Source organism: Leuresthes tenuis, unplaced genomic scaffold (assembly GCF_036924035.1).
Source record: "Leuresthes tenuis unplaced genomic scaffold, fLeuTen1.0.hap1 SCAF_3, whole genome shotgun sequence".
Classification (NCBI taxonomy): domain Eukaryota; kingdom Metazoa; phylum Chordata; class Actinopteri; order Atheriniformes; family Atherinopsidae; genus Leuresthes; species Leuresthes tenuis.
In genome coordinates, this window is record NW_027325357.1 from 17,153,920 (window position 1) to 17,171,892 (window position 17,973).

At 44.6% G+C, this 17,973-nt stretch overlaps 3 protein-coding genes across 4 annotated transcripts in view; 1 reads left to right on the top strand and 2 right to left on the bottom strand.

Moving 5' to 3' along the window:
• The window catches only part of dstyk (dual serine/threonine and tyrosine protein kinase), a 95,743-nt gene extending 80,708 nt beyond the window's left edge, over positions 1 to 15,035 (bottom strand). The window contains exon 1 of the mRNA XM_072382183.1: positions 15,023 to 15,035. The gene's annotated coding sequence lies outside the window, so the exon portion shown is untranslated. The remainder of the gene's footprint in view (positions 1 to 15,022) is intronic.
• usp49 (ubiquitin specific peptidase 49) lies at positions 422 to 7,684 on the top strand. Its single transcript, XM_072382181.1, has 7 exons — positions 422 to 511; positions 2,248 to 2,358; positions 2,490 to 3,958; positions 4,505 to 4,712; positions 5,862 to 5,970; positions 6,189 to 6,394; positions 6,504 to 7,684. The coding sequence occupies exons 3-7, from the start codon at positions 2,555 to 2,557 to the stop codon at positions 6,605 to 6,607; spliced, it is 2,031 nt and encodes a 676-aa protein (XP_072238282.1). The 5' UTR covers positions 422 to 511; positions 2,248 to 2,358; positions 2,490 to 2,554; the 3' UTR covers positions 6,608 to 7,684.
• Positions 9,016 to 16,507, bottom strand: tmcc2 (transmembrane and coiled-coil domain family 2). 2 transcript variants are annotated; one of them, XM_072382186.1, is made up of 6 exons: positions 16,085 to 16,507; positions 12,780 to 13,178; positions 12,360 to 12,483; positions 11,852 to 12,272; positions 11,149 to 11,284; positions 9,016 to 10,413 (listed from the first exon to the last, which is right to left on the bottom strand). In XM_072382186.1, the coding sequence occupies exons 1-6, from the start codon at positions 16,085 to 16,087 to the stop codon at positions 10,114 to 10,116; spliced, it is 1,383 nt and encodes a 460-aa protein (XP_072238287.1). In that variant the 5' UTR covers positions 16,088 to 16,507; the 3' UTR covers positions 9,016 to 10,113. The 2 variants fall into 2 exon arrangements, with proteins under 2 accessions (XP_072238287.1, XP_072238286.1); XM_072382185.1 differs by having other exon boundaries at positions 11,852 to 12,483.
• Between the last annotated feature and the right edge of the window lie 1,466 nt (positions 16,508 to 17,973).

A 17,973-nucleotide genomic window follows, 5' to 3' on the forward strand; every position in this document is an offset into this window, starting at 1 on the left:
GCCTGAAAAACTTTCCACAGCCTCACTTTGTTTTCCCAGACAGCGCCGGGTGTCACCTTGTGTTAACTTTAAGTACAATCATACGTGGAGACGGGGCCCGAGATTTTAAAAGAAATCCCACCACCACGGCTTTTAACGCGGCTACCTCCGCCTCTAAACTACACGCAACTCCGTGCATTTGATCAGAATATCTCATAACAGCTGACACGAGGTGCACGTGCGGTGTCCGGGGCCACTTGAGTCAGGGGCTGGTGGGCAGTTGTCCTCTTCGCCCGGTTAGCAAAGCAGCCTCGGTTATTGTTCCATGTGGCCTCGGTGGGTGGGCGGATGGACGGTCCATCCTGCAGCCTGTTGTTCAGCTGTTCCGCCAATAAGAGCCAGGCTGCCGCTCAGCCTCAACCCAATGAGAGCAGCGGGGTCTGAGCTCGGATCGAGAGTTGGGTTGTTCAATCTGTGATGAGGACAACAAGCAGCGGCTCTGAGAGTACCGGATGGATGGATGTTGGCGAAGGTAGCGTTACCCAGCTTTTTCGTTGTCAGACGATACAAATGTAGTCACGAGCATAGTTGAGGCCCAGCGTTACTGCAGCCACATCTCCGTAAAGGGCTCCCCGCGGTGAAGGTAACCGGGGAGTTTTTTTTAGCGGTTAACGGCGCTGTGCGCTCGCGAGCTAAGCCGTTAGTTAACGTTAGCGACCAACAACAACCATTAGGTTAACTTCGATTGTCCTCAGCAAACGTGTTAGCGCTGTGGCTAATGCTAGCTGTTGTGAGGCTAAAAACACAAATAATAGCCACTTGGTGCCATGCAAATCCTGCGTGTTTCACTAAGTGCGTTCTTAGGTAAGACAGGAAAAGGGCTAAGCAGCGCTAACCCTGTGCAGAGCCGCTGTAGCTAATGGTTAGCGGTGTTAGCTAACTTACTGCTCGCTGGGCTGCCTCAAACCAACAAAGTTGTTGGATGTTCCTGGAGAGTGGCTCTCTGACTGTTCTTTGTTCTGGTTGAACACGGCGGTGATGGGGTAGCCTAGCATGGCGTGAATAGCCAGCCCGTTTGAGCTCGACAACAGCCTTTAAAACGCAGACAGACACCGTGGACATGTTACAACAATAAGTACCAGCGTCAGATGAGATTATAGACGGTTAACACACAGCTGCAACAGAGCAACATCAGGATTTGTGCACGCAACCAGCTGGAAACCAGTTGCGTCGACCTGAGAGTTGCTGGTGTCTCGCCAGCAGCGTTATGTTAGTTTTAAGTAGTAAATGACTTACACAAAGAGGGAAAGGTAAAAGCAACGAGTGGTGTAGCATTGCGCTGCTCCAGCAACAATAGCATTGATTGTCCACATCATTTAAATGGGCAAACAGACGTTTTCCCCCGTAATTGCAGTGGTGGACCATGCTAACATACTTCATTCCAAGTGAAAATACAGCCTGAAAGATCTTTTGGCACAGGAAAATGACGAGTAGCATCTGTAAAGTTACTTGTCAAGTGCCTAAAACTTGATATGCACACTGTATATGACACCATTAGATAACTGATACTAGCAGCAGGGCAGCAGCCAGAGCTGGTCTGAACTCTGCACACAGTCGCAACTTTTTACACTTTGATTTGCAAGGCAAGATACTATAAATCTAAGGGACCCCCGAGGTGTGAGGACGAGAAAAGCAAAGTTGATGCACACATCTGGTTTTTTATTGTTATTTTTACTCCAAGCTCTTTTTTTTTTTTGTTCGGACAATTGATCATTATTTTTGTAATGATAACATGTGAGAAGTTTATTGGGACCAGTTGATCAGGCTCTCGGCAGCTCAAAGCGATCTAAAATGTGACGCAGATCACACTGCTTTTTTGTTAAAAGGCCAACTTGTTGGGGAACACCATCTGTTACATTCTAAAGGCCCGTTATATTGTTCCCTGTTTTTAAAAGCAGTGAAAGTTGTCAAAGCCGTGAAACTAATCTTAAATGTTCTTTGCTACTTTCTTCCAAAGCCAAGCATGAAATTACACTTATTTTTCATTTTAACAAACCAAGGCTATATAACAGTGATTTTTGTGCATATTTTTTTTTATAGCAAAAGTTTTGGGGAATATTTCACATTTTGAGACAGTCCTAATTGTTGGGTATTTTTTATGTTGACAAATGTTCAGCTTTATCTGCGAAGGCCTTATATGCTTTGCGTTCTCACTAGAGTTCTATTTATAGTCCCGTGATTTAATTGAAAAACAGACCTTTTCACCAGATTTTTCTCAGATTTACCCTGTTGGTGCTGGCGGTGACCGTGGACATGGATGATCAAGCTGAGTGTTGATGATGTGATGTCCCAACCCTGATCAAGCAAACTACCTTTACAGTCAGTATGCATTTTTTTCTCTCTTTTCTCTGCAGCAGAGTGTGTTCATGCTCATTGATTCAAAATTAAATAAAGATTTAAACGGTGCATTTCACTTGATCTTAATCTTTTCCCTGTCACTCTTGCGTCAGAATGAGTTGCTGTCTGGCTGCAGGACGTGTGTCCTATCGCTGAGGCCACATGTGTATCTGGAGAGATGGATCGCTGTAAACACGTGGGGCGTCTTCGTCTGAGCCAAGACCATTCCATCCTGAATCCACAAAAATGGCACTGCGTGGAGTGCAACACCACCGATTCAGTGTGGGCCTGCCTCAAGTGCTCCCACGTGGCCTGTGGACGTTTCATGGAGGAGCACTCGCTCAAACACTTTCAGGAGTCACAACACCCACTGGCCATGGAGGTGCGTGAGCTGGATGTCTTCTGCTTTGCCTGTGGAGACTATGTACTCAATGATAATGCAGAAGGAGACCTCAAACTTCTCAGAGGGGCGCTCTCTACTGTTCGGAGTCCAGGTAGGCGTTCGCTTCGCTCTGCAACTTGGAGGGAGTGCACCCCCTGGGTCGGGGAGAGTGGACCGCAGCCTGCCATGCAGCTGGCCTTGCGCCACAGGAGGAAAGCACTCCTCGGGAAGATGCTTCGAATGTGGATCGGCAAACACCAGGCGCTTCAGAATCGGCGTAAAGAGAAACTCGAGGAAGCGAGGAGACAAAAGAGAGAGGTAAAAAGGAGGCTCATGGAAGAACTTGGCAGTGTTCCTCCTAGAAAGAGTGCTCGGCTTCTTACTCAGGCGCCACGCTCAACCATCACACTCATTCCTCGCAAATTTCGCGACCCCCCAGAACGCCTACCTCCTCCTCCCAAGAAGCCTTCACTGCTCCCCCTGTCCCGCAAAGCTCCTCAGAATGGCAGAGCGGCCAAGCTGAGGAGATACTACTCCACGCACGCGGTGACGCGGCGGAGACCTCCGGGTGTCACTGGCCTGCGCAACTTGGGGAACACGTGCTACATGAACTCAATATTGCAAGTGCTGAGCCACCTGCAGAAATTCAGGGAGTGTTTTCTCACTTTGGATCTGTGTGAGACCGAGGAGCTGTTGGCCAAGACCAATCACTCCCAGGGGATGAAGGGGATGGCAGGAGGCGTTGTCACCAGTGGTAACAGCGCGTTGTCAGAGGGCCCTCTTGGACGCATGGGGAAGGCGGGCTGTTGGAATTTGCCTGTGGGCAAAAAAGAAAGTGTCCCACCTTCCCCGCAAGCTGCAGAATTGGTCCAGCCCAAGGAGCCTCGCTGCTCCACCAGACAGCAGATGTCTCTGTGCCATGAGTTGCATACACTTTTCAGGGTCATGTGGTCGGGCCGGTGGTCTTTGGTGTCTCCCTTCGCCATGCTGCACTCTGTGTGGAACCTCATCCCAGCTTTCCGCGGTTACGACCAGCAGGACGCCCAGGAGTTCTTGTGTGAGCTGCTGGACAAGGTGCAGCAGGAGCTGGACACAGAGGGGTCCAAACGCAGGATAGTTATCCCCATCACAAAGAGGAAACTGTCCAAGCAAGTGCTAAAGGTTCTCAACACCATCTTTCACGGCCAGCTACTCAGCCAGGTGAGACCAAACTTTAATCGGTTTTAAACACGGTTTAAACACACGGCAGCAGGGACGAAAAGGGTTAATTTGTTTTATTGTTTTGTTCTGTGAGAAGTCGTCAAAAAGTTTGGAAAGAATAACTGACTTGATTGTCCTGAATGTGGACAACGAAATCAATATTATGACTATGACTCAATATGACTCAAAAACGACTCAAAAAAGGATGCTGTGCTTCAAATAGTCGGTGGGGGGTGTCTCATTGAATATGCATATTGATTATTTCGAGGGGTGAGTCAGTGGCTTTGTGGTTAACGTGTATACCATAACCATAAATAATAGGGATATTAATAGAATTATACTGAAGTTATAAACTAATAAAATGATAATGTAGTTGTATGCTTTGAAATATTTTGATACTAGATTATTGATCATTGAATATGGGATTTAATTTTTTGTCTCATTTCTGTGTTTTGGTCTTTCGTGAAGTAGAAAAGCAATCAAAATGTCTTCGTAGTGCGCTCCTCGTTATTTTTCCTTCTCTTTCTCCTCTCCTCTGGTTTTCAGGTGACGTGCCTGTCTTGTAAGCACAAGTCCAACACAGTAGAGCCATTCTGGGATTTGTCCTTGGAGTTTCCGGAGCGATACCACTGCACAGACAAAGGCTCGGGCTCTACAGCTTACCAGCGGAGCTGCACTCTCACGGAGATGCTGTCCAAGTTTACAGAGATGGAGGCGCTTGAAGGCAGCATCTACGCCTGCAACCACTGCAACAGTGAGCACAACATTAGATGCAACACAAACCTGACGCATATTACATTTACCGTCTGTTTGCTCGTCTTTTTGTTGGAAATGTCACGCTCTGACCGACATTTAACCTGCCCTGACGCAGCATTTGTATACTTTTACCCTTCAGGTCTGACACAACATCGTTTTTTTAAGGCACACAAACCGTTATTTATCTAAACCATGAGGGCAAAGTCAGTCATTTTTAATAAAAAGGTTCACATTTTCACGTTGTTAGATTTAATGTTTTTTTTTTTCTTTTAGGAGCCGGGGAAAGTTTTCTTTCTTCTTAAGACTTAGTTCAAGCGAAGCCTCAAGTCAGAAAGGGCTTTGTTGTTCCTTGTCAGGCTCCTTGAAACCGAGCTGGTGACCAAAGGCTCTTTCCTTACTGTGTTGGCTTGAGATGACCTTAACTCAACTCGTCAGAGCCTTTGAGCTTGAAAAAGAAAGTAGTGCTCTGTATTAGTCAGGGAAGACAAACGGAAGCATCGTTGCTGTACTGCAGCACAATTTGTTTACTTTGTCGTTGGAATTCAAAATAATCATTTAGATATTTGAATATGTAAAGTCTGTTTCTCTTCCATCCTGACGGTGTTCTTTCCTGTTGTGTCCATATTAAAGCACCTTTATGTGCACGTTACTATCCTGGTTTTTGGTCTTATCCTCATTTTGATCATTTTGTTTTCTTGGAATGAGACATAACTGATCATCTGACGATTATTAACCAGGATGAGGTCTTAAATAAGTTTTGTGAAAGCACAACAAAATGTAACATAATTACGATGCTTTAAAAGTCCAGTAAATGCAGATTGAACTGTTTCGAATAGTCTTGATTTAATTTCAGATTCTTCATTCACGTTTTATTAATTACTTTACTCGGGAGTATTCATTTTGGGTGGGGTGTGGGGGGTGCCTCCAGCAGCTGGGCCACACTGTTTTACATACCGAGCAGGAGGTGGGGGCAGTAACTTCTTGTTTGAGTGAGCAGCGTAAGCCTGCTGCTGTTGGCAATGACGGGGACCGTGTCTGCAAAAGGACGCTGGGTCTTTTTGCTAAAGCCATGCCTAATGTTTGCAAAGCTGTTGGTCTTGTGATTCATCTGGAGCGGAGTCGCTATCACGTTGTTTCTTGGTTGCAGAAAGGAGACGGAAATCCTCCCACAAACCCCTCGTTCTGTCAGAGGCGCGTAAACAGCTTCTGATCTACCGTTTACCTCAGGTTCTACGGCTGCACCTCAAACGCTTCAGGCAAGTTTCTCTGCAGGTTATCTTGTAACGTGTTTAATTCTCAGCACATTTAAAACAACCCGAGCTACCATATTGTTTTGTTCTCGGCTTTTGTAGCCCAAATCAAAGTGATTTCACTGTAACGGGAGCGATTGTGTGTCCATAAAGTGCAGGAGTGTGTTATTTTCATCCTGAGATGGGCGTTCTTGTAACACTAACTGGCCCCTGTTTTGTGGCAGATGGTCGGGACGGAACCATAGGGAGAAAATCGGCGTCCATGTGGCCTTTGACCAAGTTCTGAACATCAAACCGTACTGCTGCACAGACGCGGGTCACTCTGTCCACAGAGGAGGCTTCACCTACGATCTGTCTGCTGTGGTTATGCATCATGGTAAAGGCTTCGGCTCAGGGCACTACACCGCATACTGCTACAATACAGAAGGAGGTGAGGAGGAGGCTGCGGCTGCTTCACATCAGCCTCTGAGGTCCTGTGAGTTACTGTGGGCGAGCGCCGTTGCGTGTCTCACATTTTTGTTTTGTCTTCTCCTCCTCAGGTTTCTGGGTCCACTGTAATGACTCTGAGATGAAGGTTTGCAGTGTGGAGGAAGTGTGCAACACTCAGGCCTATATTCTCTTCTACACCCAGAGGTCTGCTTAGGTACCTCTCTCGCTGTGATTTGTACTAAGCAACTGAGGGCTGCATTTCTGAAAAATGTTGTCTGATGTTTTTCCCAGATGTCGTCACTTTGAAAGGATCTGCTGAAAAATAACGGAGAGAAAAAAAACAAAAAACAGTCATGAGTCAAGGAGACCAATTTAGCATTATTATCCGGGTAAAGATAACGGTGGCGGGTAATTTTTGCCGTGCTAAATAGAACGCAAACTTGAATAGTGATCAGGAGGCTCGATTATGTCTAAACTAAAGAATCAAAAACCTTTTCGTAAATGAGGCCGCAGGTCTCTCAGCCTGTGGGAGCAGTTGTTGGTTTGTGGGCTGACGACCGTGGGTGCAGGTGCGACTTTGTCCTGCTGAACGCCGGGTTGTGTGTCCGTGCTTCGGAAACAACAATCCGTCTCGTGTCTGTTGAGTCTGGAAACAAGCGGGCGCTCTCCTGAGACAGCATTATTACATGGAAAGGAAACACGGATTCTGGAGTTTGAAACGCGTTGTCCCTGTAATGTTGATGCTGTGCATTTCATATGTAACTGTACATTTGATCTAAGTGCACTAAATGTTAGAGAGGTACGCATTTGAGGATAATCGCATACGTCCACGAGGAATCTAGTAATCCGACTGAAGTCCAAAGTCCGTGTTACCTCCTGTTCAGCTTTTTTAATTAATGTAAAATGTCAGTGATGGAAACTTTTATTACTCATCCCTGTGTCATTTGTATTTCATCTTTTTCTTCTCCTCAAATGTACTGCTGTGACTGGATACTGTGTCTTAGGCTCAAGACTCTCAGTGAACATGGATAGTTTTAGTTTAATTTTGTAGACATTCTGTTTCAGTTCTATGAAAAAGGCAAGAAGTTCAAGGTTCAGACACTTGATGGATGATGAATGATGGGAAAGCTGCACTTTTTTGGAGGGGCTGTTGGTCCTACTGTACGTTTGGCTCCTGTAACTTCTTGATATGGCAGCTCCTCCTTTGGTTTAACAGTCGGGCCGCTCTGAGTCGGAGGTCAGAGACGCTCTACCTCCGTCTGACCTGCAGGAGACCAGAAATTAGTAAAAAGGGGCGAGGCGATACTGAAGAATGTGTTTTTGGGAGACTTGGAGTACCCATTTTAAGTTGAGCACCTGAAAGCAATATATTGTACATCCATCACCTTGACAGGAAATTATGATAAAAATCAGGAATTCTTCTGCTTGTTATACAATGTTTTTTTTTTCTACTCTGCTGTTTCTATCAAGGTCTTTAGAATTTGCTAGGTAATCAAGAAAACTGCTGCGTTTGATACGAGTCAAACGCAAAATACATTCGTGAACTCTGTGAAAGTTGGAACAATCTAATGACGATGAATGTCTTACTTTATAGAGGTCAGGTGTGGCCATGCCACGGGCCCTGATCCCCTTGAGTTCTGTCTTGTACTGTAAGAATACCTGTCATAAATGTATTGTTCGTAAGGGTTTTGCCTGACAGTAATTATTAAAAAGACAACGAATTGAATTTGAAACGTTTTTTACATTTTTTTTTTTTATGCCGTTTGAAATTTTTTGAGTGACAACTTTGTCTGACGCTCCAGGGATTATTCTCATTTGATCATTTTAAGGTCGTTCGGGTTGAATGAACCGACAGAGAAGGTAGAACCGAAGTAATCCACAGGATTAGCAGGTGCATACACAGTTGATCTGGGACCTGCTTTTTTAATGTTGCCCCTTTAAACCGAACTGTTCTCGGTCCAGAGCAGATCCTGCCGATAAGAGGGCAATTCGATGGGAATAATGTGAAAACTGCCGGTGAACAGATGCATCCTTTATTTTATATTGTGTAAGTGACTGTTTTCTTTTCACAATCGGGGCCCCGAAGACGCTGCAGCTTCTGGATAATAATAATAATAACAACAACAACAAATACTTTATTGTTGGTTTGTGGACCATCAGGCTAGATCATTTCACTTCTGAGGGAAGAGATATTTACTACTACTGCAAACGAGAGCCGCAGCTTCACTTGGTTTTCACTTTGACCTGTAACTTATCGTGACAATAGTAGCGGAGAAGAAGATGTGAGTCACGAGAGCAGCGGCAGATGTTTTACAGTTACAGAACTATCCTGCGATGGCTTTTGTAGGCACAGTTTGAGGAAAAAGGACCCTGAACAGTCACCTGCAGGAGTAATACTCAGCCCTCAGGGGAAAAAAAGGCCTGTCAGTTATCTGTTTGTGTGTTAAAGTGCAGCTGAGTTAGCAGCGTTGCACATTTATATTAATTTATTCCACATCACTTGTCTTGTTATCTTACAGTACTGCATGATTATGATGGAACTTTCTACTGTCAAAGGTTGAAATCTTCTAAAAGTCTGTAGAATAGAACCAATCTCCACAGTCGGTACCGTTTGTAGTCCCCTGAACCCACTGGGTGCAGATCCTCCAAAGCAGGTTAGTGCATATTTTCAGCCTGCTCAGATGAAGCGAGCAACTTGTTGGTTGCCCTTGGTGACTTTATTCTGACCTATACAACGTGAAGAAAGGCAAGCCTGTGAGTGACGAGCTTAAAAATGCTCGTCGTTGTTGTTATTTCTCGCCTCTGACTCGGTTTCAGAGCCGCTGAGTCTAAAAAGCAGGAAGGATGATGAGGATAAAAATCCCAGTTAGCCTAATATATGAAATTATTTATTTCTTACATTGTTTAATAAAACAGCAATAATGTTGTTTTTTTTTTTTTTTTTTGCAAACTGGATATAAACTTTGACATGCCTGTTAATTTGAATCCGTGGATAGCAGATGTTTCTACAATGGTGATCATCGAACAGATTTTTACATTGTTGGATCATTCTTGTGATATTTAGCAGATTTCTTTCCATGGAGCAGAACAAAGAAAAGCTCAAAAGCACTCCTTCTACACCAGAACGGGATGTGACACGAACTGGGAATGACACTGAGTGGAGTTGCAACGGATCTGTTGCTCCGACAACAAAATGGCAGTTATAGAAGACTTAATTTAGTCCGTTAATGAAATGTAAACCCATGCATCTCAGTGCACATACGAGGACATGCATGAGCACATAACATTCATGAAAAATCCTCTCGAATGTGCTATAGCTTCAACATGAAGATTACAGCGAACGTGATCAGCATTTACAGTCATCAGAAGTTGCTAAAGTGTTTGTAATTCATGTATCATAAATATTTAGAAAAAGACCCTCCAAAGAATTCTTGCAAGGAACTCAGTTTTTGGTGATAGCGATGCAATCGATCTCTGCTCATCCACACCAGCAGACCTGGGTGAGGTGAGGCGATGTCCTTTGTTGCTTGGCAAGCTGAGAAGTAATGTTCTTTTGCTGTGTAAACGCTCCCTGTGAACCAGATCTTGTCTACTCTTTAACCAAAAGTGCCATGCGTCTTTCTGTTTCCGTCCCTGGGCCTCTTCCACGGTGGCGACTGTGCAGAGACCAGCCTGAGCCTCTCTGCTCTGGTTTTCCTGCGAGTCTTTTTCCAGGTTTGTTTAGCTGGGCAGCAACCACGGCTCCACAAAATCCCACTGCTTCCACAGGATGAACAGCAGCAGGGTCAGCAGCACCGTGGCAGCCACACGGCTTCGGGTCTTCATCAGCGGCGTGATGAAGTTGGCTAAAGTCGAGACAAAGACCAGCAGCACGGCCATTAACGCGAGGATGACATTGATGAGTTTTCCCAGCAGAGCTCGAGCATTGGCGTTCTCCACTCCCTCCAACTGCACCACCTGCTGCTGCTGCTGCTGCAGCTCCAGCTTAGTGATGCGGGTCAAGCATGACTCCACAGCTTCCTGTGTGACAAACAAAAAAACCACAAGAAGAAACCACACAGTGAGTTGTTTTGTTTTATTTTTTATTTTTTTTCTTCATCTGAGTTTCCATTAAAGGTCCTTTAAGTTTCAATATATTACACAGAAGCATTTAAAGGGCCAAAGAGAGATCTCTGTACACTCTTATAGGGTGGTGGGTGGAGCCTGATCAGACCACTGGAGGTATCCAATCAGAGCCATCTTTTTTCTTTTGGAAGGGGCAGAAGCCATCTTCCTAATTTACAGAAAATTTACAGAAAATCTGTAAATATGTCAGTCAATTCATAAAAATTATGGATTTTTAAAAAAAAAAAACATAACCAAGAGATCCTCAAAGGATTCCAAGTTAATGTTGGTAAATGTGACGGGGAGACAGTTAGCATCACAGTTAGCATCACAGTTAGCCACAGTGACAGACTAAATGATGAATGCACACTGAAAACTAAGCTAGCTAGCCAACAAATGTGTCGAATGATAACTTTTAACTCCTCCCTGCACACAATTTTTTTTCCACTTCTGTCTCCCAAAAATGGCATCAAAAGTGGGATCAAATTTAAGGATTTAAAAGAATGGACCTCAAGTCAGTGGGTGATATCAAAGTGACTCCATTCACCTCTGCTCTACAGTCTGCATTTTTAGCAGGCAACCAAAGCAAATTTTTTTTGACACTGTTTAGAAACATCTTTTTAAAAAAAAAAAGAAATATACTCATTTTACCTGAATGTCCCGTGCTCTCTCATAGGACTGGTAAGCCACCTTTTCCTCCATGCTGGCAAGCTCCTGTTTAAGGTTGGTCATCTCATTCTGGTGCAGCTCCGTTAGGTCGTTCAGCTGCTCTTCTAGTCGCTCATACCTGCACATTCAGCAAAAACACACACGGTGCTCTTCTTAATTCATGCATGAGATGAAGGGGAAATTTCAGGTTGTTGAACAGCATCCAAAGCTGAAATGATCAGTGAATGTCATTGTTGCTCTGGGAAATATTCATCACAGTGAGCGTGGATGCTGACATTTTTTCTGCATTGATTCCTCAATCCTTGCACCAAGACTAATTCACTCGAACACCAAATATATTTTAATCCAGAGCTGAAAGTAGTCCTCAACAACCACTCTGTTTACTCAGGCAAAAACTGTGCTCTGTTATCCACATAAATAATCTGTTCTAAATCTAAATGTGTATGAGTGCTTGACTTTAAAAGATTTTCATATTTTGTAAGAACAAACTGATACTTAAATCCGCAGAAAAGATGGGAAGGCATTAAGAACACTGTCCTGTCTGTTTTCATGCTGATGCACGATTTGTTTGACAAAAAAGAATCTAGTACAGTGAAAACCTTGTCTTTTCTCTTTGGGTTTGCTGTACTGACAAACAGGATGTTCTGTGGGATGCAGGTGGCGTGTGTCTCTGTGGGATCTCTACCTGTATCTCTCTTCTTGCAGACACTGCGTCATGTAGGAGTAGTCGCTGTGCAGCTGGCCCTTCATGTCCTCGATGGCGTCCTCCATATGCGTCTGGCTTGCTTTGATCTCTTGTAGCCCCTCGAGTAGAGAGTCCCACGAACTATGCATGTGATGGTGGTGGTGATGGTGCCCGTCCAGTCGGGGACTCCCCATTGTTGGTCCTAACATCCCTCCTCCTCCTCCTCCTCCTCCTCCCCCGGCGCCACCAGAATTGCTGCCTGCTCCAGAACCGGACGTTGCACTGGAGCACTCATCATCGCTGCCGTACTTTGGGCTGGAGACCAAAGTGGCGCTTCCGCTCAGAGCACGGGGTGTGGGGGTGTCATCAGAATGGCCACCGACTCCGTCGTCGAGTGTTTCCTTCAGGTGGGCAATGTTATCTGCGCTGCCAAATTTGTTTCTGATTAGACTGGCAAACTCTCTTGGCTTGGAGACCACAGCTGTGTGGGTGAGCGCTGATACTCCACCTTTGACCCCTTCAACTACTCCCCCTCCAAAGCCACTTATCCCAGCACGAACGTTAGCTCCCACGTCCTTTAATCCTTGCTGCATGTCCCGCAGGACATCCTTGGGCTGCCGGGCCGGTCCATTCTGTAGAGAGGGAAGAGATTTGAGGAAACAGAGAAGCTGAGGCTCTCAGAGGTAGGAGAGAAGTGATTAGGTTTAAGGGACAAAACTGTAGGAAGATAGATGAGGAAAGCAGGCTCTGCAGAGAGTTAGTTGAGACACGGAGTGATGCATTGGTATAAATAGGTTTTTGGAGAATCATCCATCTATATTTGGACTCAGCTGTGCTGACAAAGATAGAGCTGGAGTCTCTCACGTGATCATTCAAAACAGTCACATTACAACAGCTCCACAGAAAGATGATACCGTCTCTCACTTACCTGCTCTATCTCCTTAAGCTTCTTGTGATAGTGCTCTAGCTTCTTGTGCAAGTGTGCAATGGTCTGCGCTGACTTCTGGTTCTTCTTCTCAAACACCTGCTTGATTCTGGACGCCTGTTGTTTGTCTGCATTGTGCGCCAGCTTCAGGTACTCCGCCACGTTGTCGTCACGGGCCTCCTGCTCCACACGAATCTGCTCCGTCACCTTTAGGACCTTCTGCTGCAGGTGCTCCAGAGCGACACGCGTCCGCTGTGGCTCTCCGGCCCCTGTCCCCTCCGCCCCCCCGGCCGTGACCCCCGACGAAGCTGCCGCCGCTCCATCCACACTGATGTTGCTGTCAGAGCCACCATGGCTGGTGGTGGAGGGTAGGCCTAGAGTTGCTACCTCGCTCTTGTCCAGCTGAGGGGACAACAGGGCAAGAGGAGCTAGTCAGTTTATTCAGGCAGAAGAACGAATGCTTGTACTGAAATTTAGTCAGGTATTAGTACAAAAGTGGGCTCCCATGACGGAGCCGGTGTGGTATGCAAGAAAGTCAAGAGAACAAGTTTGCATGAACCTTGAATGATGGATAGTTCCTCTGAAGTTTTTGAAAATTGTTTCAAACATTAGTAACTTTGGACCGCCCTGCTCAAAATATCTGTCATTGCGAATAGTTGAATCTGTAGGCCATCAACTGATCTCCGAAAGACATGAAATAACAGATGAAATATTCTAGAGAACATTTTACAAAACACAAGTGCATTGCTTTAGGAAAGAAAAGGAGCACCATGACAATATATTCTATTAACTTACCAAAGTCTCCCTTAATTATCTTGTTAGGATTTTGGATTGTTCTCAGTCACTGTCAGAAAAGGCCAGCTGAAGCTAATTTCAAAGCTGTATGTATTATGCGACTCCTCAAACCTTGTCCCAACAATCAGCAGTGATGGGCTCCTCTAAACAGCTGCCAAGTAATATGAACATTAAAATAATTGATGTCCACAAAGCACTAGAGGAGCATTTTCTGGAGGCCATTTCCTTAGTTTGTAATGCAGTTAAGAAATGACAGTTAACCAGAACGATGGAGGTCAAGTTAAGGTCTGGAAAACCAAGAGGACTTTCTTAGAGAACTGCTCCTATGCTTGCTAGATTTATAAATCAACCAACTCCAGTGTGATTGCAAAAAAGCTTTAGAAAGCTTCAGCAGCCGTGCAGCCACACCTGCCATGTTTAAAAAAACAAATCCCATGGACTGACGAGGCTAAAAAGATGTATACAAAAGTCTTTTTGCAGGAATGAGCAAAGGTATGTTGGAGGTAAAATGGGGCGGCATTTTCTGGAAACAGTTCCTGTCCAACTGTCAAACACAGTGGAGGATTAATCATGCTTTGGGCTTGTGTTGAAGCCAGAGATCGTTTGACTGATCGAGGGAATAATCAGTTCAATGAGATACCAGGAAATTGTGGGAGCAGACCTTACACGGTGGCTTCTACAGTACAGCGCGATGATGAAACGATCAAACAAAAGATCCACAATGGACTGCCTCAAGCTGAATTGTTTTGCCATCATCACAAATGATGATAAGCACCGCATGCAAGATGACCCAGGATTCTAACAGAACTGGAAGTATCTTTTAAGAAAATTTAGAGAAAAATCTCAAGCCAAAAGGCTCATAGCTGGCTGCAATGGCTTTGCAATGATTTACTTTATGCCATTTGGAAAGCAGCTCACGTTTGACTTGCTTTGCTGTTAACGGTAACAGAGACCTGGTCAAAGCCTAATTCCCCAATAGTTTCCTTGCAGTGTCTTACAAATAGATAGAGCACTCAATTAAGGAAAAGGGACTGAATTAAGACTGAATTTCTTCATTTAACTTTAAGTTTAATCCAGATAGTTGCTTAGTTAAATGTGAACTTTATCTTTAGGGGAAAAAAAAGATCAACAAATGTGAAGATTTATGTTCTCCAATGAGAAACAATAAAGAAACATTTACGTGGCACGCTAAGAAATTTAATTTTAGAGTCAACAATGATCTGAACTCTGATGAAAGCAGCTTTCTTGGAGCAGAAATGCATGCAATTGAAAAAATATTTAGATTATCAAATAAGTTTGCTGAGTATATAGGTAAACCGTCTCAGATGGAAGTACTTTAAAAATCAGTTTATTTCCATTTCTGATGCATAAAGCTATAATCGATTTGATGGAGAGATCAGAGAGAGCGCACAGAGTGGCCATCCTGCATTAATTAGATGATGCATAATTACGCTGCTTCCTCTCCTGCACAGCCTCAGACCCTGAGCTTACTAACAAGTCATTACAATGTAGCTTTTATTTGAAATAAATCAGATAAGAAAGTTTAATGATGAATAGTAAACTGCACGTATAAAACCCAAGAGTGTGTTGCGGATGACTGATGGTGGAATTTGAGCATTTATGTAAACCTATGGTGTTCTTGATCATTCTAGCATGAACCGTTGGCTTTGCCAAACAGATGAGGCTGTAATCCTATTAAAGAATGAAACCTGTACTGACAAATCATTGATCCACGAGGGGATTCCCGGGTCAGTGTTATATCTGCAGGCTATGCGCAGCTTGACAGATGGGGGGATTGTTAATGACCCTCTGCCTGACGTCAAAACACTGTAATCAGACGCTACAAACATGAGCTGAGGCAGACACATGACACCAAAACATCTCATGGCACTGCTCTAATTTCTCTTGGGAGGATTTATATGCATATTAGTTGCGTGACGGTGGGACATGAGCACAAGCTTCCCGTGTTATTACACATCGGCCAGAGCAAAACGAGACAGGCAGAGACCTTTTTTTTTTTTTTCCTTTAAAAAAAAAAAACAGAAAAGCAGGTTGCAATCACATTGTAATGGGGTGCAGAAAACATGACTGCACTCCCCGGTGATTAATCATTTCTTGATCTTGTCAGAGAAAGTGACATGCTTATGCGGTAGCTAAGCAATTGCTCATACTATGAATTGGGGATCGGGGGGGGGGTCCAGCTTGTATGGGTGAAAACGGACAACAAAAACAACAGAGCGAAACAGGCGGCAGAGGCTGCAGTAATGTCTAAAGATGTCCATTTAAAGCACATTTTGAGAATGAATCTGGGCTCCTGATGGCCGGAGGAGACGCAGGGCTGTGATGAGTATGGGGATGTCAGATGTCTGTGGCATGAAAATGAGAAGACATGGTATGCCTGAGCCTTCTCCACTCGGCTGGAGACACGCGTTGACATGAGAGACGGCAGATGGATGGAGCGCATGAAGATGACACACAGGCAGCACAGCAATAAATGAAATCAGAAACGTTACCATACTGCTTTAATCCAATTTTTGCAGTGCCATTGCAAGTCTGTGTTCGAGGCCCATCCTCCTCCACCTCCTCCTCCTTCTCCCTCCTCCTCCTACCCCTGTGCTCACCAAGGAGGAGCCCCCCCTCCCAAAATATCTGCACCCCCAGCCGCTGTCTGGCGGACTATCACCTCTCTGGATCCTAGTGCTCCATTGTTAATGCCATCGATATCTGCAGCCTTCCTTCTCCTTAACGCTCTCTGATCTATTTTCCTCCCTTTCGCTCTTTCTTCTTTGTGTCATATGTTCCCTCCGCCTCCTCCTGCTTCACTCTCCCACAATCTCTCCCCTGCTCTCCCTCGGTATCTCTCTCTTGGTCTACATGCAAATGCTAGCAGTGCTGCCCTATAATGGATGTGGGAGCTAAGGGACAGATGATGGAGGGGAATGGGAGGGGGGGGATGGGAGAGCTCAGCGCAGGCGTGCAGGTGCTCCTGTGCGGCTAAGGCCAGAGAGGCAGAGGGAGAGAGGGAGGGAGGGAGGGAGGAGGAGGAAGGGAGTGGGTGGGGGGTGTGCGGGAAGGCTCCAGGCTCTTCTTCTGCTAAACCCTCAGTACAAACACATACAGGCAGCGTGTGCTGCTGTGGGGCTGCAGTGATCAGTTGCCAAAGTACACAGTGACTCCCTCCCTCTTCGTCTGCCTTCTTCACAAAAGATGAAAGAATGCAGTGTAACAACAGCAGGAGCCCATGCGAGCGACTCGGCACTTCTTCAAATTTTATTCATCCAACTTTAGATGTCTTTGTGCTAACTTAGCTTGCGAGATCAGGGCTCCACGATGCAGAATATTAGTTTTCAAGGCGAGCAGAAGCCAAACCCACCCTCAACGACCCGCTACTCTGTATTAGCCTCGGATGAACCAACTCTACCCTTTTATCTGACAACCAGCTCATCCAGTTCATCGCAGAAATTAATTCCTCCCAGGATGCCTGAATTTGCCGACTTGAGCCGTCTAGTTAAATTACTGAGGAATAATGAGAAGGAAAAAAAAGTGATGATGAAATGTGGCACTATGGAGAGCAGATCCTGAGGAGGGGGTGGAAGGGAGTGGGTCACTCCATGTCCTGAAATGGTCTGCTTAAGTAGAGGTTTGAATAAATAATAGAGAGAAAAGAAAGATGACGGAGTTGCTGCGGTGTTTCTGTTATTTTGAGCAAAGCATTTCACAGATGTTTCAGGAAAAGACGTCAGGAAATTGAGTCGGCCTGTAAGAAAAGAGGTATAATATGTCTCCTTTAAAGTAAAGTGGCTCAAATGAATACCATGGAGGCACATTGCTGCATTTTGAAATGTTATTTCTGTACATATTACCTGTTTTTCCCTTAACCATCTGGAAGCCAAATATTTTCATGTCAAAAAGCAGCTTTTCTCCACTCTGAGGGAAGAAGCGAATGTCGGAGGCACCAGAAAAAAAGCTGTTTTTAATAACTAAAGTAGATCCTTGTGCAACACTAAGGTTGAATTCAGCGCTTATTCATTAAGCTATGAAAAGTTTGGTAACTGACTTTTGTCCTGCTTAAGTATGAGTATGCCTACATTTGAACATCATTTGACCAGCGGAAGTATCCATCTGCCTTATAAAATAGTACCAGTATAGTAGCATTCAGTGGAAGTATACATACACTTTCATGTTAAAGCTGGCTCTAATATTCTGTTGTTATTGCAGAGCTTTGATCTGTTGTAGCAAAAGCTGCAATAGATTTCAATTATTAAAAGAATTTAAATCAATTAATAAAATTAAATCATTAATTAATTAAATGATTAAAATTTCAATTATTAAAATGAATTGATCTAAAGTGTTTTGTTAGATTCTTTATCTTCTAAATGTTAGGCAACTAAAGAGTTGAATG